This window comes from Ambystoma mexicanum, chromosome 6q (assembly GCF_040938575.1).
Source record: "Ambystoma mexicanum isolate Mex_15411 chromosome 6q, UKY_AmexF1_1, whole genome shotgun sequence".
NCBI classification, from domain to species: Eukaryota; Metazoa; Chordata; class Amphibia; order Caudata; family Ambystomatidae; genus Ambystoma; species Ambystoma mexicanum.
The window spans coordinates 15,205,986-15,227,093 of NC_090937.1; the positions used below are offsets into that span (position 1 = coordinate 15,205,986).

The window sequence follows — 21,108 nt, forward strand, 5'->3', positions numbered from 1 at the left end:
CTATGGTGGGTGTTCTGGAATGGTCAGCGGGAGAGGGTTAGAAAGTTATCAACATGAAAGAGAGTGGAGGGTCGGGACTGGTGGGCCCTGGCCTGGCGGGGTGGGTGTTGAGAGGGCATGGGCAGTTTAGTGGAGATGGATGGGCACTGGTGCTTGGGCCGGCTTTGGTCTCACACTCTGCAGAGAGCACATTCTGTGGAAATGATACTAAACAATTTTAACAGTAAATGGCTGGTCTTCCGTGAGAAACAAGGCTTGCGCAGAGCTGGCAGGGGGTGGCAGTGGCATGGGCTCTCCGTGCGATGTGCGAGGGATGGGAGAGCTGAGTTTGCAGAGGGATGATTTTGGGCCTAGTAAAAAGATGGTGTCTGTTCTGATCCAACATGGTGTCCGTGCACGGCGCTAAGCGCTGCATTATTCGTCTACGTTTCTATGTTATATACGAAGGGGATGTGCCTTGGGTGGTGGGTTTCCCTCCCTCCCCCCTTTAGCTACATGTGATCTATGTTCCTGCAGGAGAGGCGAGGGGGTGGGATAGGACCATCTCCTTCCCAACACCTATTCTGGTGAATTCCCTAAAGGAAGTCAACCCCAATACAAACTATTTCTGTATCCTTTCACATGTTTCGAATGTTCAAATTACATGATTATTATTACCTTCCAACCAAAAACGAAGGTCCAAGCCCTAAAAGTAAAGCATTTCCTTCACATTTGTTTTCTCTCTCCAAAGCTGTCCCCTTTAACTTCGATCCCATTTCAAGGAGCAGTCCACATTACAAAGTGCCTAGTTTTGTGATTCCATTCTTCATATCCATTTTTACTTTACGAAAAATAATTGGAATAATATATGGTAAACCTTTCAAATGCCATGCTTCTGCTTGGGATGCTTTTCTCTCGGCATGCTCATGGATCTCACCATAGATAAAATGTTCCTAGGGCCGAGCGTTGCGCGACAGCCTTCAGTAAACTGTTATGCAAAGGAACTACACGCATGTGTGCTAAGTTTTAGAAAAACGTCGGGATAATGATTCAAGAACTTGATGGGGGTATATGGTAATTTACAGCCATTGGCTTGATGCGGTATGGTTTGCTGTGTGTTAGCATCGTTTGGAATTCCTACCAAATGTTCCATTACCCTCTACGAGATATTGTTTCCCTTTTTTTGAGGTCCTGTGGAGAAGGAATTTGCTATCAAATTTTACATTGAACAATGAATTCAAACCGCTATGTTGGTACCCTCATAGCCACACCAACAATACTCGTTTTAGGTAGCCTGCAGGAGTGCTTAAGGGGGGTGGACGTAGTGACAGCTGGATGCCGTTAAAGACCAACTGATATTTCTAATTGTTTGATGGGCTAACGGATGTGTGAAGGAGGATGAAATATGGTGTGTTTTTGGAGTTGGGGGGGGGGGGGGCTGGAAGGGCAATTGTCTCCTTCTAAATGACTCATGTACATTGTTTAATCTTTGTCTCCCCAGGCAATCTCAGCAAGGCGGACCGAGAGCTCATAGTTGTGGCTACGAGCATTCATAATAAATGTCCCTATTGCGTTATTGCACACAGTGCTTTACACAGAATCTACTCGAAGAACCCAGCATTGGCTGATCAGGTTAGCAGAATTCTTTCTCATTCTACTATTAAACGAGCTTTGGCAAAGAAAATAGGTTTGGCGTTTGTATTGTTCATTGCAACTTACATTTATAGACAGCAGTGCAGGAGACAGAATGCGAGCACAGGTGGGGAATAAAAGCATGGATGGCGTTCCACCCACCCATCTTCTTACTCTTAATAAGTGTTGAACTTTACTTGTGCGTGTAGCCTGCATCACTGGGGAGAGTTGGAGATTGCGGAATTGTTTTGCAAGAGATTCGTTTTCTCTTCCTATAATAGAAACAATGTGTGAGGCTAGAGTTTGAGAGAGGGAATATAACAAATGTTCTTGTATGGAGAATGCTGTGAAAGCAGAGACGTGAAATCCTTTTGTTGCCAATGCACTGTCCTCACTATTGCATTTTGACAACGAGTCTTCCATCCTCAGTGGCCTCTCCCAGCCACAGACCATCCCACACTAAACTTCAGAAATACAGCATTGGCACAACTCTGGCCATAAATACGCTTAGAAGCTTTTTATGAGATCATTCCACCTTCCTTCTGATCTCCTTTACTTTCTTCATCTCCCCAGCTTCCTCTTCATTCTTTAATCTTCCCTTTTCCTTTCTCCCGTCGCCACCATGGATAAACTCCTTTCTCTCTTTTTTGCTCTCAGAAAGAGTGCCTCCCTACACCCCATTTTCTGAGAATTTGCATTGAAAGCAGCAGCAAACCAAAAGCTAAGCTGCCTGTTTATCTATGTACACACAGGAGCCACGCCAAGGTTTATTTGATGCAGCTGCATGTTTGCACTGACTTCACATTAACATCAATTAAGACACGCCAACTAAATGTTATATATTTTTGACAAAATAGGTAAATTAAGTGCTTATGCGATATCTGTTCCTCATAATGGTTGTATCCCACCTATTTCCTCTCATGCATAGAGAAAAAGAAAGCTAACGGGCCAAAACTACTGTCGTGTTAACTGCAGTCGTGTGCACATTTATGTTTTCCAAATGACAGGTGTGACAAATCCAAGGAGTTTGACACCTTTCCCCAGGGGGCAGCCCCCCCTTTGGGAATAGGGAGGTGAGCCTTCCCCTCTTAACACCACTTAGGGGACTGGCAAAGAAGGATGCCTCTGTCGGTGGCTCCCCCTTAGGGGACAGGAAACCCCTAAAGAGGGACTTAAGTCACCATGCCTCCCCCCTTCTCCCACCCCCAGATCATAACACCTCTATAGGGTATGAAGGAGCCAAGGTGTAGACGTGTAGAATAACCCTATAACACCTTTAATGGCTGGATGTGCTTCCCGACCCAGTAGGTTCGCTCTATGTTTTGTTGATGCGGTGTGGTAAAGTGCGTGGGGATTGCTGGAATAGAAATGGTTTTGTGAGTTGGTTGAGTATGCAGAAAATTGAGGGCTGGGTTAGTGGGGTCTGTATCCTGGTCCAGGTACTTCTGGTTCCCTTTGGAAAAATGCCACGACCTCCGCACACATAGGGTACATATCTGCATGCAGGTGTGCACTCACTTTTTTATAGCTCGCATGTAGCCATACAAGAGGTTTCAGTAATGGGGTACACTAATATGGATGAGAAGAGAATTCAGGCAGGGACATAGAGAGAGGGGTACAGGGAAGGAAAGCCGACCGCGGCTTCATTGATTTGTTGGTGGCTCTGCAGCTGTGCTTCTGCTGAAGCCATGTTCCTGTGAGGGCACTGCCTCGCTGATGCCATGCTCTGCCCTCTTCTGCCGAGGTCAGCGCAAGGCAAAGCCTGTGGTCTGTGCAGCTCTCTGCACGCATAGGGAACTCAAGTTTACTTCCGCTCAGGCCTGCATGTCTCTGGGGCGCAAGGTCTGCACAGGCACAACTTTAGCCACAGGGGCATCACGCATCAATTATGTATGTACGGGGCGCAGTCTGCGTGCAAGCAGCAGAGAGGGGGCAGGGAGTGAGACAACAGCCATTGGAACGCTTCAAAAACACACTCCAGGCCATCATTAACCAGCATTGACTCTTAAGAACATCCAGCCCCTCCGCTCCATCTACACACACACAACCATCCCATCCTCGATGACCTCTCAAATGTACACACTATATAACCACTCGCTGGCGGATTTTCAATGACACCAAAAACTCACTTTGAAACCCTTCCTTCTTGACACCGATAAACCCAGACCCTAACAACTATTATTCGAGGCACAAACGACAATATACAGAGGCAACGCATTCGCCTCCTAAAGACCCTGACACCGTTGTACTCACCGGCGTTACATCAAGCACATAACCCCCTCTCACACAGAAACCTTCAATCTATCAAAGAAATGACCCACCTAGCAATCTCCTCTGCAAGCGTCCTAACATCTCACTCTTAAAACACAAACTATCCATCTCCTTCCGTACACAGCAACACCTCCAACGATACAGACCCGTCTATCCACCACCAAAACAATTCACTGCAGTTTCTTTCGCACCCACACAGAAAACCCCATATTTTCTCTAAACTGTTTGCCAACATAAACACCTTACACCCCAGACTGCCTCGTTGTAACAAGCTCACAATCTGTCTGCATGCAAACCCCACTGCTTATCTCACAAAAAAGCCGAACTCGGCCAAGTCACCCGATGTTTCCAGCAACTGAGCGCTAGTTACCCTCACTAATATATTTGCCACCTGTCGAACACATCATGATTCCATACACCCGCCCCACATCTCTCCTCGTCAAGCTTAGCCACTTCACGATCACCAGCTGCACAAATGCCATTTAATTTCCCCCAAAAGTCCCCTCCTCTCGTCCTTCACTACATGAACCCCCTCCAATACTAGACGCTACAATCCCCCTGGTCACACATACCCTGACCGCCTAGTCTTTCCAAGTCACACCATAGCTATCTACACACCATCATAACCCTCCAACAATTCCCTTGATTACTTGTGAACTGATTCACCCATTACCCACGTACTTGGTGCTGACAGCACGAGCACCTCTAAGACAACCCCCCTTTCAAGGAAGCTCCTCCTCTTCAAACCATTACTCCATCCAACCCTCTCGCTAACAATCACAACTTACAACCATACATACAACCCAAGCTCTCCTCTTCCTCTCACCACCTCCTGCTGGTACCATCCTTCTTGAAATGCATCCACCTGGCCCCTTGTTGTACAACGCCTCCTCCGCCAAGACTGTCACTAACGAAAGGAACATATAAGCCACCTCTGTTCGTCTATCCACCTATACCCTCGGTACGTACCCTACTTTCCATCTCTTCCCTTCATTCACCCTTCCACTTACTCCTGCCAGCCAAGGTACGTACAGGCCTCTCCCATTCCCTTTTCTTCCCCCCGCTGCCCCCACTCTATTGCGCCTCTCTTGTATTCTTAAGCCCACTATTCCAGCCTCCTCACTCCCTACCCCCTCCCTTGTCCCCGGTACGCACCGGCCTTCTTCGCTCTGCTCTTCAGAATGAGACAGTCGCCAGTGCAGATATCGTACTTTAAAAACAGGGAAAATAGAAGTAGCGTTTAATGAAGGTAGTCGTGGCCCTTTTTTGAATTTATAACGTTGATGGTAAACATCGCATATCTACTTAAAATGATACATAAAAGAATAAACTGTCAAGCACCAGCACACACAGGGTCAGCGACGAGGTGGGTCCGATGTCACTGAGGTCAGGGGCAGCACCTGGCAGCCCTGTGAGGCCTTTGCCGAAGAGCCAGACGCTCTGCAGGTAGCCAGATTTACAGCCCCCACGCAGGTTTTTTTTATGAGCGGGATGGGGGCTATCCAGAGGGCGCATTTAATGCAAAAGTTGGAGAGCAGACCAGAATTTTTGGAACACTTCCTTTAACTTTAATATTTCCAATATATCTTCTATCCCACGCGACGCAGAACGGCACCACCCGACTGCTTTCACAGGGGGATCAGGAGCTGTGCTTTATTTGGCTTTCAAAAATGCATATACGTAGCGCATCTGAGCGCCGCTTATTGAGGGGGCGAGCGGAGGAGACTCTGCTATTTTGGCGCCCCAGCCCCAATGCTTCACTACACACAAACATCACAAAGGCAATGTGCCCTGGTCTTTCTACAGCACAATTCCAACCATGGAAGTGACTTTTGAATAAGTTGCCATAAGTAAGAAAAATGAGAAACAAAAGCAAATGTAAGTTATTTAAGAACAAACTTACCTGGAAAGGCAGCAGCAGTACTACTCAGGGATTCTACACCTTTCACCGTCCAATTTAGCAAACAAAGATGGCTACTACTCCCAAAACCTGTGCCTATAAACCTTTCCCCTCCTCCCACTATCCAGCCTTGCCTCTGGACAGCCCCTCACACCTTGCCCCAGTATTCGGCCAATGTCCTTCTGCAATCCTCTTCACCCCAGCATGCCCTCCCTTTTATCACACTCTCCCATTTGCCAGGCACCCCTTCCCCTTGGAGTTGCCTGCATCCCTTCCCCCCAAGCCGGTGAATCTCCATGGCTGGTGGGGGGCTCACCACTAGGTGTTAGGTGTGGGGGCCACCAAGAGGCCAATGTGGACAGGTCTGCATACAGACTGGTGCAGCAGAGGTCCACTGCACACTTTACATAGCGCTACAGGCTTCAGCATTTTGGAGCTTGTAGTATTTATTATATGTCAAATTTAATATGGAACTCCAAGCTCCAGGGTGCAACGCGCGGTTGGCTAAAATTATAGGATCGTCCTACCATTTCATACACCATGAGGAGAAACTGTACGATTTGGTCACAGAACAAGTGTGTTGATAATTGTCCAGTAATCAGGGTATCTGCAAAAAAAAAAATGTTTTTGGAGGGGACACCATTGTGTTACCTGACTGGCATACTTTTGTGTTTGTGTTCAGTGGTTTGTGAAAAATGGCTTTTTGCTGGTATGAGCTACGGTCGGTGGATGTTGTAACTGATGAGCTAGGTGGGTGGGTGCTGTGTTGTGGTGAGCTAGAGTGAGTGGCTAGGGGCACAGTGTTGGGGGAGCTTATGGTGGATAGGACGCTTGGATGATGGGATGCTTTGGTGAGCTTGAGTTGACAGATGGGGTGCTATAGCGATCTTGTGCTGAAGTGATTTAGGGTGCAGGGGGTGTTGGTAAGAGCTAGAGGAGGGTGATTGTACTGCACAGGTGAGCTAGGGTGGATAGATTGTATGCTAGTAAGAGTTAGGGTGAGTGGAATGTTTTCTGTGGTGAGCTATGTTGCGAGCTAGGGTAGGTGGGTGGTGAGCTGGAGAGAGGAAAGGTTGGGAGTGTACTGATGCAAACTGGGATTGGTGTGTGGATGGGTTTGCTGAGGCAGCTTATGGTGCCCTGGGTGAGCTACAATAAGTATTGTGCCAGGGCAAGCTAGGCCTTGAAGTTTATGTACTGGAGGGAGCCAGGGTGGATATGTATTGTGCGGGGATTAGTTAGGGTAGATGGGTGGCGTGCTGTGGAGAGCTAGGGTGGGTCAGTGTTATGCTGGGGAGCTAGGGCGGGGTGAAGTTGTTGGGTAAGCTTGTGTAGCATGAGGCAAAGTGGTCTGTTGAGGTTTGGTGGGGTGTGTGAGGTCGGGTGAGGTGTCGGGGAGGTTGTGTGACTGGGGAGAATGGGGCGCTGGGGTGAACGCATGTTTTCTGGGGTGCTTTGGCGGTGGTTGGATAGTTGGGCTGCTGGGATGAGCTATGTTGAATGCGTTGTGCTTGTTTTTATGGCATTTGCATTGGGGTAAATGCTTGGCTGAGCTAGGGTTCCTGGGTGTGGTAGGTTGTGCTGGGGTGAGGTAGTTTTGCTGGGGTGAGCTAGGGTTTGCTAAGGTGCGCAAAGGTGGTTGGGGTGCTGGGGTGAACCGCATGTGTTGCAGCGATGTAGCCAGGCTGGGAGTGATCAGGGAGTCATAGGGTATGGGGGGGGCTAGGGTATGGGAGTGAGCTTGGGTGGGTTCTTAGGGTGTGTGTGTGTTGGTGTGATGCTGCAACCAGCAGGGGGGATTCTATGTGAGGAAGGGTGGGTAGAGAGTTAGGTGTGATCCTGGGGTAGCAAGTGTGGGTGAGCTATTGAGACGCTTGGGTGAGCTTGGGTGGGTGGAATCCTGGGATGAGTTCTGGGTAGGTTGCTGGGGCACGCTGGGTTGGGTGGGTGGTGTTACTTTGAATTGACCTAACGTGTGTAAGTGGGGTGTTGGGGTGAGCTATGGTGTTCTGGGGCTAGTTATGAAAAATTGGTTTGTGCCTGGATGAGCTAGGGTAGGTGGGTATTGTGCTAGGGTGAGCTAGGGTCCTCACGCGTACATGCTATTGTTAGCCTAGGTGGGCGGGGTCCTGGGGTCAGTGAGGTGGTGGGATGATATTATGTTGGATGAGGCAAGCTAATGTGATGAGGTTGGGTGAGCAGGTGACATGGTTGAGTGGGTGCTGTAGATGGGTGATGTGAGGTAGTGTGGGGTTGGTTTGGTTGAGGAGAGGCGGTGGTTGGGTGGAATTAGGTGTATTAGTGGGGTGATTGTGGGCGGTCTGAGATTTCTGGGTGAGGGTTTAGGGTGAGGTTAGGTCGTTGACACAGGCTGGGTGGATGAAGTGGGGTGGGGTTGGGTGTGGTGAGATTTAGGCTGGCATGTGCTAGGGTACATGGATGGAGGAAGGGCAAAGCTGAGGCAGGTAAGTTGTTGACCAGAACTACGGTTCCCGAGAGCGTTCAACCTACCAGCGCTTTGTGGTCATAACAATGATATATAGAGTACTATATAAATGCCAAGTAACATAACATAACATAGGACTGGGGTGTGCTCGGACGGTTGAGATTCACTACTGGGGTGATCTAGAGTGAGTGGGTTTCAGTGCTAAGGTGAACTAGACACTGCCCTCCTTCATGCCACGTTCTTCATTTTGCCCAGCGCAACTAACGTTCTTCCGTTCTCAGCCTTCTTGACTTGTCAGCAGTTGTCCACACTGTTGATAACTCCACTCTCCTGTCTTCCCTTGCCTCACTTGCTCTCTCGTGCTGTCCTTCGTTGGTTCACCCCTTACCTTTTGTATCTCTCTTTTTGGTATTCTGGTCTGGCTCTACACCTGACTCTCATCCTCTCCAATTTGGTGTCCTGCAGGGTCCTGTGCTTGTCCCTCTTGTCGTCTCCCCTTATACACTCCCGCTCTCCCATCTCATATCTTCCTTTAATCTTTGCCTCATTTCTGTGCAGATTACACCCAACTTTTTCTCCTCTCTTTCTAACTTTTCTGACTCCCTTGAGGCCAATGTCCCTGCTTGCTTCTCAGCTATTAAAACTCTGAATCCACACCCACTTTCTTCACCTTAAAGCTAGTCAGAATCCGAGCTTCTATTTATTCCCCTCCTCCACTCTACCTCCCTCTGCCTACGCTTCTGGTATTTCCTTCCCACCTGCTTTAATCCCCTTTGTTCTACAGTGAGAAATCTTTTTGTATTCTTTGAGTCTTCACTCTCTTTCACTACTCATATCTCTACTACAGCTTTTATTATTGATATGATGGTATCTATTGAGGCGGACCTAGCTTTGAGAAGCAACAGAGCACTTTACAAAAGTATATAACAATACAGATACATAACGGAGCTCTTTAGAGAGGTATACAATGCATAACAGAGCTCTTTAGAGATGTATACAACAGTACAGATGTATGATTGAGCTCTTTAGAGAGGTATACAAAAGTACAGATGCACAACGGAGTGCTTTTCAGAGGTAACAACAGAACAGATATACATCGGGGTGTAGTATACATGGGAGCACAGAGGAGGGGTACAGCTTTACCGGGTGGTGTTGAGGAGAGGGGCGGGCGCCATCTAGTGAGTTAGGTGGTGCAAGGGGCGACGTGATGGCCTAGGTGTTGAGTATGAGCGACTCCTTGAAGAGGTGGGTCTTGAGTTCCTTTCTGAATTGTAGGAGCGTGGGGGTGAGTCTGATGCTAACGAGGAGGAGGTTCCATAGTCTTGGGGCATAGACAGAGAATACTTTTTTCTGGCCCTTTCCTTTCTGCTGCGGTGGATTTCAAGTCTGCACATGTTCTGGCAACTGTTGGAGCAATGTCTGCTTGTGCGGCCGCTATCACCTTTATAACAGTTGTCGTGCCCGTCCCTTCTGGTCTCCTGTCTCACGGTCCCTTCCGCTCAGGTTGTCGTGCCCGTCCCTTCTGGTCTCCTGTCTTGCCGTACCTTCCGCTAAGTCTTCAACTCCTCTATTCGTCTCATGTTTTCTCTTCCTGCTTGTGATTCCACTAGCAGTCACTGATGCTCCAATTTCCTTCTTTCATTTGACAACCGACTTCTTTCACTTTCTCTGCATGGTCTTCAAGGCCTTAATGGTCCTGCTCCTTCCTATCTTGCCCTCTTAACTCTCTCTACCTCCCTGCACGTTCTCTTCGCTCTGAACCTCTTCTCTGTATCTCTGTCTGCAAATCCCCTGGGCTCCATCCCGGTTTTGCTCATTTTTGTTACTTGCTCCCATAATTTGGAACTCTCCCTATCTGCTCTGCCCCCTCTTTTCATTGCTCCTGTGCTGCCCTGAAAAATCATTTGCTTTCACTATCATAATTCGTGATTTCCATTTATTTTACTTGTCATATTATTATTTAATATGACATTTTATATTAATTTATAAAATGTAACTATCCCAAACGGCATAAGGCTGCAATCTAACTACCTATCCTTTAGGAAGAAACTGAAGACACCGTTGTTCAAATAAAGGACCTGCATAAATACTAAAGACCATGTAAAGTTAATCTACTCAGGACCAGAAATTCTGCTCTGCTGTCCCATCACTTTCCTGTTGTCCTTGTCTTTATAAAATGCGCCCCGATGCCTGCGGGCTTCGGCGCTATAGTAATAAATAAATAAATACAATTTTAAAAAATTACTTTTTACCATCTTGTATCATTGTTCAGCAATTTGGCGAAAATGCTATAAAAATGTAATAAAATACGCATAAAATAGAAATAAACAAACTGACTGGCAGCCATGCACATAAGGCAGGAATATCCCAATCAAATGCTCTGCGTTCTATTACTCCATTAACACCAGAACCTCTTTACAGCTTACCCACCCGATATCAATTAAGATGATTCCAAAACCCCTGTCCACTCAGAGTCAGCCAGTAGATGGGCAATAGTCAGCCTTGCATGTGCCAACCTTAGAAATGTGGGCTTGCAATGTGTCTCCACTGGGTGGCACTTCAAGAGGTGGCACAGGGCAGCCCTTTTTAGGAAGACAGCTGAGGTGCTAGGTGGATTCTCGTAGGCAAAGTGGTATTCATCAATAAGAGGCACTGGTGCATACTCTAGAAAGGGGACAGCAAGAGAGCCTTCTCCGGGAAAGATGACCATAAGCAAAAGACTATCCCTGTATACGGAATCCAGGTGCCTGTGGTCCAGGACTGAACAAACCCGCATTCACTTCTGATAAGGCAGGTGTGAGCATGTCCACACTACTCCAGAACATTCAACAGTTTCTAGTCAATAGTGAAGTCTCATTTATTGTGCGAGGCATTACAGCATCCAATGCATCTATCCAATTTCTTGACATTTCACTACAGTTAGTCTCAGAATTGTCCTCACGGATTAGTACCCCACAATAATGAACTTTGTATCTGTTATTTGGACTGTCAGATGCCTGGAGAATGAAGAGGTCCACAGAGGTGGAGGGGTGAACCCATCCTCAATGATAGGTAGAGGCTATTCCTATCTATAAATCTTCCCAATGAAATGCCTTCCATCTCACTGAAGTACCAGGATAAAGTCGTGTTTACAACATCTTCAAATCACCTTGGCTGTAAAAGGTGGGATTTTCATCTCCATACTTCTCCCTAACATGCTCCGTAATTTGGCATTTGGGGAGGTTCTCTGTGCAGTGCCCTTAAAGGCATACTCTAGTAAAAAATGTTATTGTCCCTATGGGTCGGCCATGTTTTTTTAAGGCTAAGTGGCTCGATTTTAGAAAACTTTCCTATGGACCTTACCCGAGTTTTCGTCCATTAAACGCACGCGAAAACAAGCACCTGGGAACCGCCATTTTCTGATAATCCTATCTTTTCCCCGATCGCCCTGGCTCACCTGCTTTTGCGGCACTAAATCAATTCCCCCGCCCCTGAGCCTGACATTATCAAAACATTCATATTCCCTGCCTCTCCCCGTGACGTTACTGTGCTGCGTAGGCAAACGCGCCCAGTCGTCTTCTGCGCGACTCCACACAGAACCCGGAAACCAACACAGATCAACTCACAACACAGCGCGCCACAATTCGGAATATGAAACTGTACTTTACAATGAAACAGCAACACGGTACATTTGGTAAAGTACATTTATTTGGCATCAAATGTTTAGAGAATATTCATATGAACTCCGGAAGACATTTATTTTCTTTTATCTGTATCCGCAATAACTGTTCCGTTTCATCTTGGGTCACGCGCTGTTCCATTATGGCACATAGGGTGTTCATTTTCGTAAAAAGAATCACTTTGGAAGCACGGTGAACCGCAAGGCTGTTCCATCAACTAGGCACTAGTCCAGTCTAAAGTTTGTTATGTTACTTCTAGCCACTAGTACAGCGTAAGGGCATGTGGGCCCTTGGCGATCGTCCCATAATATGGTGATCGTGCTCCAGTTGTTGACACGAAGCTGCAGGTGTCTGCTGAAGAATCCGTCCGCCGGTGTCTCAAACAGGTGGCAGTTGCAGAACGGGATCAAATGCCTGTTAAGAAAACAAATAAATGATAATTAGTCTCACTAGCCGAACTTCATTAATATTACTCATTTCATTCATTACGGCCGATCAGAAACTATTTGCTTGCAAGGGTAGTTCAATGGAGTATGTTCTTCTCTAACATAAATGCGAAAAGTAACGAGATAAATCTAGGGCAACACACAATGATAAACGACACTCTACATGCATGAGGAATGATATGATATATGATATGGCATTTGTAACGCGCGTATACTCAAGTGTTTCTAGACGTGACGAGGCAGGTGGGGAACAAGGGCAGACAGACAACGATCCTACTAGGCCAGGTGTCTTTCTGATCGCGCATGGGAATGGGCTGTACAAGGATAGTTGAATACAAATTAAATAGGGCCAGCTGGTGGCAAGTGCAAGGTAAATGCCGGGACAAGGGGCTGAAGGATACAGAGACAGTCCCGTAGTGCAGGGAAAAGTGGCTGGGCCAAGGAGCGAGATCGGTGACACCAGTGAACCTGCATGCCCATGTGCCCACTACGAACAGTTTTAACATCTTTTACAGTCTTCATTCATTTATTCATGCATCCATTCACTAAATCTTCATTCCGGTATAAAAGCGTGTAAAGATTTACTTACATTATATTTGAAATTTCCATTGTGTCTCTTCGTAATGCAGTCTGTAAAACGGACCATGCTCTTGACAATGATTTTTCGTATACTGACCTAAAACTGAAACTCGGTCTAGTTTCTGAATTTTCTGCCTTATCGTCTCTTACGTTATTGCGCACTCCCTTCAAATGTAGTTCTTTCTGCATGGTCCATGTCTCAAGGTCAAAAAACAATAGACCCTTATGCTTCCAGTGCGACTTGTGGGCCTCATCTGTGCACTGTCCTTCGCATTCTTTATTTGCAACATCATGTAGTATAGGCATCTGTGAGAACTTGAAGTTTAGAATCCGTCTATGTAGTGCGCCTCAATGTGCAAATGCGAACTGGCTTCTCTCCCAAATGCCACGGCCTGCTTGGCTGGCGCGTTCTAAGTGCCCCAATTTTGTCCCCGTTGTCTGCGAACTTTGCAGCCTAAATTGAAACATTTAATTTTTTGCAGAAGGTCAGGGAAAGTATAAAGTACCAGAGGAGTTGAGTTAAAAGTGAGATTTATTGTTTGTTTGTTTGTTTTATTTTTTGCAATACGCAAGCCTCCCCTCCGTTAACAGTGCGCAGCATTTACATTTACATGAGATGAGACATGAGAAAAATATATACATACACATATGTGAGGTGAATAGAGAGAATTCAAAGGTGACACCCAGCTTCTTCGCCACCCATGATGGTGAAGTTGGGGGTTAGGTTTACTGGTACACTGTACAATAACATTTATTTACAAAAATACAATCCTATTGCAATTATTCAAACCGCGATTTGTACTTTACAATCAGCTGTGCATCGGGTGGGCATGGCACAGTCGCAATGTTTGGTGGCAATGGATCACTGCTCTGTACAGAAACGTCCAAAATTCCATATCTGTGCTTCTCTAACACAGCAACAATAAGGCCTTTCACAAAGTCGAACTGCATTTCATCATAGACTGGTTTGATCACCCATTGCTTACTTCGTTTTGAAAACACCTTGGTGTAGCGAGGCATCCTTACTTTGCCCCTAGTCCTAGATTGTTCACGTCCGACATTGCTGTTATGGGCCAAGACGGCTAGTAGAGTGCGATGTTTCATGCCCCGAAAGCTAAAATGCAAGCGCTTTGGCCTGTACTTTAGGCACATATTGTGGAACACCTCCAAATCTCCTGTGTGACAGAATTCTGTCAGTCCTCTCAAATCTCTTGATAGAGTTTTGTCGAAAACAATCTTCTCAATGGCTTTGTGTCTCGTGATGATGGAATCAACCACTTCTTCTTCCGTGCCTCCTCTGGGGACAAAGGGCCATGTTCACATTGGTGGAAATGTTCATTTGCTGTCCAGCGGTGAACGTTGGTACAGTGGTGCATCAGTGACCGCCATTTTTCAAGTAGGATTTCCACTGACCCCTCGCAAGTTTTTGAGCTCCACCAAAGATGGTTGGTGATAGAATGTGACCACTGCAAAATACTTTCAAAACCTTTTTTTTTTTCCTGCAGCCGAGATTTTCTTATTGATTGATTTAGCAAGATGCCATACGTCAAATTGATGTTTAATATGTGGGAACTGCTCTCTCATTGTCTTGGCAATTGAAACGTGTCTATCCGTGGCTATGAGCTCGATGTCCATCCCCCTCGATTGTAGATGTTCCACTGATTTTATAAATCCTAGTTTCCCCATGGCCACTGAGGATGTACATTGTGTTACCTGCACGACCTCCGAACTCACAATTTTCTTACTATCCATGTCCTGAAAGTGGTAGGTGCAGTACTTGGCAGAAAACCCAGGGCTATCGCACTGTCCATCGCCGGCTAGCCTGAATCGTTTGCCTTCAAATGTACTTGCTAGAGACAATTGTTCAATTCTCCAAGCATCACTAATGGCCGGAAACAGATAATCACGTTGGTATGTGTAGTACAGCGCACTAGAAATGAAATGGAGTCCCACAAACTGAAAAAAAGCCTCTAACTTTCTAAAACTGGAGCCACTAAAAAGTGATGCAGCTGCACACAGTAGATTGCCTGCTGGCAGTTTCCCCAGCATCGGTTGTGCAGACCATGAGAACCTACGATTTAATCTGCAGGCGGCTTTTATTTTGACGTTAGTGCCTTTCATTTTACGAGTCACATTAATCAATGGCTTCCCACATACTTTCCCTCTAACGGAATGCACACATTTCAGCATATTTATAATTTCCATCAAGCAACTGTCGAATACAATGTATTTGCTCTCTTTCATTAGACTGTCATCCTGCGTCAACGTTGTTTCAGCTTTTGACGCTGTGGAGATGTCAACACATTGGAAAGTAATATTGCTGCTATCAAGTATTGTTGCGTCTATGGATGCTGCGGCTGGTTCATTCGCTCTCATTTCAACATCTGCTAATTCAACATTGATGGGAGAACACAACAATGTCGACATGTTTTTTGGTGGCAATTTTTTGGCTGGTGTAGATTGTGTAAATTGATCTGCAACTACTTCAGAGCTATCTCCAATACATTCAATAACATCTTCTTGTGGTGGTCCGGTCGCACAGTAGCTATGGTCCAATGCAACTTTGCTGTAGTCTCCAAACAGAGTTAATTCATGTTCTGGCCATTGGACATGAGCATCTCGAGCCTGAACACGCCTCGCCTCAATTAATAGTTCCTCCATAGTGTACATGGTCTGGCAAGCCACATCTCTCATTCGCTTCAATGTCTGTGTGTGTATAGTTCTGATGCCCACAGGTAACTGGAGGAGAGATTGGAAAAGGGATGTTCAGTTTAAACACAAGATGGAGTGTAGTAGAATTGACTAGAAAAAAACATAAAATAGTCCCCACCACAAAAAAAACATCTGCACGCTGTAGCTCCGATTCGTTTCCGCATGTCCTCCCTTCCTCTTGCGCTGCAACGAGTATATTTTCTGTATCCGCATAGACAGCAAGGAATGAGGCTCCATTGTCTCCCTGAAACATATTACTTTCATTACTATGTATCAAAATATTGTTAGCATAAAACACGTGAGGACGAACACACAGGTACATCTCAATAGCCAAATACGATTTAAACATTGTGTGCAACAATCAAAGGACAAGTATTCGACCAGTGATGATCTATTTCGATGGAACTGTCAGTATCCATACCTCCGGCTCTGCATGGACAGCCATGAATGGTTGTATTGGAGAGGAGGCATCCGCATCTCCCTGAAACACAATACTTGCATTAGTATGCTTTTCAATATTGGAAACATAACACAAACTTGGGGTCGACGGCACAGGTACATATAAAGAGATAACTGCAAATGATGCATTGTCCAAAAGAATCAAGGAAAATCCAAATATGATCACATTTCATCGACTTATTTCAACGATTCCTTTACATCTGCATCATCTCAATGAGATGTTGTGATTGTGGTGGAAGCTCCGTCGTCTCCCTGAAACACAGTACTTGGATTAGTATGGTTTTCAATATTGGAAACATAACACACACTTGGGGTCGAACGCACAGGTACATATAAAGAGATAACCGCGAAAGATGCATTGTCCAAAAGAATCAAGGAAAATCCAAATATGATCACATTTCATCGACTTATTTCAACGATTCCTTTACATCTGCATCATCTAAATGAGATGTTGTGATTGGGGTGGAAGCTCCGTCGTCTCCCTGAAACACAGCACTTGCGTTTATAGGGAAGAAAGTATAGCAAATGGAATCACGTTATATGATCACGCATGATGGAGCTGTCAGTATCCATACCTCGAGCTGCTGAAGAATATCTATGGATGTTGCAAATGTAGTGCGCATTTCCGAAAGCTGTTGCGCCGATTCGTATACTTGAATGTCAGGCTCTGCATCAAGTGTAGGGGTTGACGCTCCATCGACTGCCTGAAACATAGTACTTGCATTAGTGAGGATTACAATTGTGAAAACATAACATACACCTGGGGTCGACAGCACAGGTACATATCAACGGCTAACCACGAATGAAACATTGTGTAGAACAATCAAACGACAAGAATTCCAGCTCTGATGATGATGCTCGATGGAGCTGTCAGTTTCCATACCTCCTGATGTTGAAAAACATCTAGAAATGTTGTAGATGTGGCGGACGCTTCAGCATCTCCCTGAAAGACAGTACTTGCATTAGTATGGATAACACTAATTATAACTGAAAACAAACACCAGTGGACGATAACTAAGGTGTATATCAATTGGAAAGCAGTAACCAAACATTCGGTAAAATAATTACACGATAGAATAAAACTATTACTTGACATGCATAAAACAAGTATGTAGCGGATTAGCCTAATAAGATTACCTGATACGCGCTAGAAGTGGTTGATAACTGCGACCACGTCAAGGATGTAGAATGTTCTTGCTTCAGATTCAAGGGATAGTCAAGAAGTTGTAAGGGTCAATTAATGATTGATAATGAAATGCCAATATTGAAAATAGCCATGTAAGCCGACAGAATACTTGAAAAATGCTCAATACAGCACAGTTCCCTGTCCCCATATATATATATATATACATTGCGTTTGTGGGTTATGAAATCGAAAAAGAATATATTGATAAATGTCATTATTCAAAAAACTATACTCATATCAATATCGAAATTATTACAAGGGATAGAACACCTACAATATCAATTAATCCATTCGGCTACACACTACCGCAAGGCCGAAAGCTAAATCCGGACACTTGACTCACCGGTGGCAGAATGTGGACGAATAGAGTGGGAATAGCGTTTTCGAGCAATTTCCGTGTTGTTCACCGTTTATTCTTCTTTGTTACCCAAGAAGTTGTGTACATGTCCAAGGAAAAGTGCCGGCTGCAGATGTGGTATCGATCGCCCCTCTTGTCCTCTAAGACTTGTTGGACTCTACTTTCCAGCTCATCCAGTGGATATCCGCAATGTCTGACCCATTCTCTTATTCGATCGACAGTTTTCGGGAATACATGCATTGTAGTTCCTTCAGATTTCGCATGGGTCTTCGAAGGGCAACCGCTAATCGAACAGGCAGGCATTGTTGATAAATCTGAAAAGTAAATATCGACATTATTATACAATCTTCAAGAATAAAGATTTGATACAAAAGTAAATGAATCATACAATGATCAATGCAAGGTTTGTTTTGGTCGCAGGAACTGTACCAGTTCATTATGTGCAGCTTAGTATTTGCATAAATTGCAGAAATGTATAAATGATGTGACTAAAATCTGAACATGTGACTCATCCCTTGGATGTTCTGTATTGCACGAGAAGGAAACATACTTACATCATAGACTGGATCCCCGAAGGATACAATTCGATGACAATAGACACAGATGAAAATAAATAGATCTATTGATAGCATAGCAATGGAAACTCTAGTCAATAGCAATGAGACCAATGAACATAGCACTATTGTGTACTCTACTCGAAAATAGATAGAAATTTAAAAATCTGCGAAATATGACTAGGGATACATGGCCTTACCTTGACCAACAAACAGTCGGATTCAGCAAGCAGAGCAGTATGTTGCAGGAGAATAGGTGGGTGGCCACAGGTAGCACACTGATGGGTTTGCTCTAAGCGGTCACAGAAGTTCACGGATAGCACGACGACGACCAGATTAGCGTAGATCTCGGTGGTTGCTAGGTAACACGTTCAGGAGTTGACTTGCAAAGCACAAAGATGTTCTCATGAGACATATCAAGTGGTTTATAAAGTATTTGGAACAGGGGTGTGTTTGTGAATGAATGACGTATGTATGTCGTGGTCTTGGGGGGCCGCCTGCTTCAAGGGGAGGCCTGGCTGGAGACACGGGGTCTGAGGAGGCCATGTGACCGATGGCCCCTTGGCGTGGGACACCTTTTGAAGTGTACATGTTATTTGGCACCTTGGCCTTTCGCGCCCCGGACAGCCCCCCCCCATGCCAGCGAGCATCCACCAGCGCGAACCGCCTTTATATCAATATACAGTATATCGCCTTTATATGAATGATAGTATATTGTTGCTTATCAATAACAAATGCCACATACCGCAGATTCTTGTGAGCACAGACCCACACTTCAACCATTGTATTATAGTGGCCCAAGACCCGAAGGTCTGTATAATCCAATGGTAATTGATAGTATAGATATATGTGATTCATTTAAAAAATCTAGACAAACGTTGTTAAAATAAATGTGGTGTTTTTCTTATTTTCATGACACAAAAATACAAGACTTTAAAGATTATACAGGTCAGGTTGCAGCACAGCGAGAGAAAATCCCCTGTACTGACCGCTGTCACTCGGGAACGTTTCTCTAATGGCACGAACGGCACAGGCGGTTATCACTCTTCGAACGCGGTGTCCAAGCCTCCCGTGAAGCCACCATGTATAGGAACGATAGGCCACCAGCCTGTACCACCTGTGAAAAGGAATGAAACAAACTGTTTTTAAATGACCCAGATAAGTTTAATAAACGTTTGTTGTCAATGACAATTCTTGTAACTAATGGCATTTTACACGGACAAATGCTATCTAGACAATGCACACTATTCAACGCCTTACATGCGTTACAATGATATGTAGATGTAATTTTGGATATAGTAGAAGAACATGAAATAGGAGTGGCATGACAAGCAGAGTATACTTACTCGTTACTCGGATTACGAGGACGAACAGTTGCTCGAAGTTCGTGCATAAGCACCATCAAGATTCTCAACACGGCCCGTGTGAGGCAGGCTGCCCTGAAGTCTGGCAGCTCGGTGATGCATTGCGGTCGCGGCTCGCCTTCCGAAATGTAGGCCAGGCATCCCGAGTTTTCTCGGCAGCAGCAGTTCTCGTCCTCGGTTGGCATTAGCTCGCACCGATTGCATGTGCACCAGGTGGAGACGCCGTCCATGCGACTAGGCCCAGGCTCTTCATCTGTTGAATCGTCCTCCCAACTGCCGTCCGAATCCCCATCGTTTTCACGTGCTTCCCTTTCCAGTAGTTCCTCCTCGGTATACTCAGGCTGGTACATGTAGGGCATTATTGTAGCCATTGTGTGGTAAACAGAGTAAAATAATTTACCGAGATGGTACAGGTGTTCACACGGGCTACAAGCGGCGAAGGTAGCTGACCAGAGCACTGAAACGAGTCACAGAATACTCTAAAGTAACACAGAGAGGAATGGAATCGAAAATCTGCTGCTGTGTGTTCTGAAACGGTCTGTTTATACTTATAGAGGAAAGAGGCGTCCTGCCATTTCCATGGCGACACGTCATTAGCTGAAGCGCAGCGAATGTTGACACGAGATGTGCTTTGGCGTTGGGAAATGGGTGGTACGTGTCTGCTGATGACAGGCTCCGGGGCGGTGGAATTGATTTAGTGCCGCAAAAGCAGGTGAGCCAGGGCGATCGGGGAAAAGATAGGATTATCAGAAAATGGCGGCTCCCAGGTGCTTGTTTTCGCGTGCGTTTAATGGACGAAAACTCGGGTAAGGTCCATAGGAAAGTTTTCTAAAATCGAGCTACTTAGCCTTAAAAAAACATGGCCGACCTATAGGGACAATAACATTTTTTACTAGAGTATGCCTTTAAGAGTCTGCAGTGAAGTGTAAACATGCACACCAATCACCTTACAATTGTACTTTGAGGCTCCTTTGACATCAGAATTCTGGCCTACCTTTATCTTTGCACTGCACCACGCAGTGATGGGTGCATATTTTTGGGGTGTTGGCAGAATGACAGAGATGCAAACCGCTTCAAGCAACTCAAGTTTCATCCTGTGGACCTGAGTCTTACCCGGTCATATACAGTCCAATTTTGGACACTGCCAGTCCCTCCATTTTTTTTCTGTAGTCTCCCAAATAGTAATTTTCATTTATTTTACTAAAATGATTAACATTTGTCCAAAATCATCCTACCTCGCAAATACCTGGACGTGGCATGGCACAGCTGAACTGCCAACACACTTCTGTGCCATTCCAAAACCCATGCCCCGTGTACATGATGGCAGAGGAGCCGACTTATGAATTTCCCGTGGGGGGGCCCAAATACAGGAAGTGACATCACTGGCAGTTATAGGACCACAAATTTACATGTAGTCGCCAACTTGGTGCAACGGCGCGCGGGGGGGAGTCGAGTCGCGCGCAGCGCAGAACAGTGGAAACATTTGCTAGCATGTACTGCAGATACTAAAGTCAAGTAAGAAGGAGATTTAAGCCTTCGAGTTGCATTCAATTAGGCCATCAC

The 21,108-nt window shown here is 45.6% G+C and overlaps 1 protein-coding gene and 1 long non-coding RNA gene across 2 annotated transcripts in view; one reads left to right on the forward strand and one right to left on the reverse strand.

The window, feature by feature from the left end:
* LOC138515713 (uncharacterized) overlaps nucleotides 1–21,108 on the forward strand; it is a 679,975-nt gene that overhangs the window by 565,228 nt on the left and 93,639 nt on the right. Inside the window, exon 4 of the mRNA XM_069630371.1 lies at nucleotides 1,481–1,611. Coding sequence (XP_069486472.1) covers nucleotides 1,481–1,611 — 131 coding nt within the window. The remainder of the gene's footprint in view (nucleotides 1–1,480; nucleotides 1,612–21,108) is intronic.
* LOC138515714 (uncharacterized) overlaps nucleotides 11,898–21,108 on the reverse strand; it is a 173,507-nt gene continuing 164,296 nt past the window's right edge. Inside the window, exon 2 of the long non-coding RNA XR_011282161.1 lies at nucleotides 11,898–12,301. This is a non-coding gene — a long non-coding RNA (uncharacterized lncRNA). The remainder of the gene's footprint in view (nucleotides 12,302–21,108) is intronic.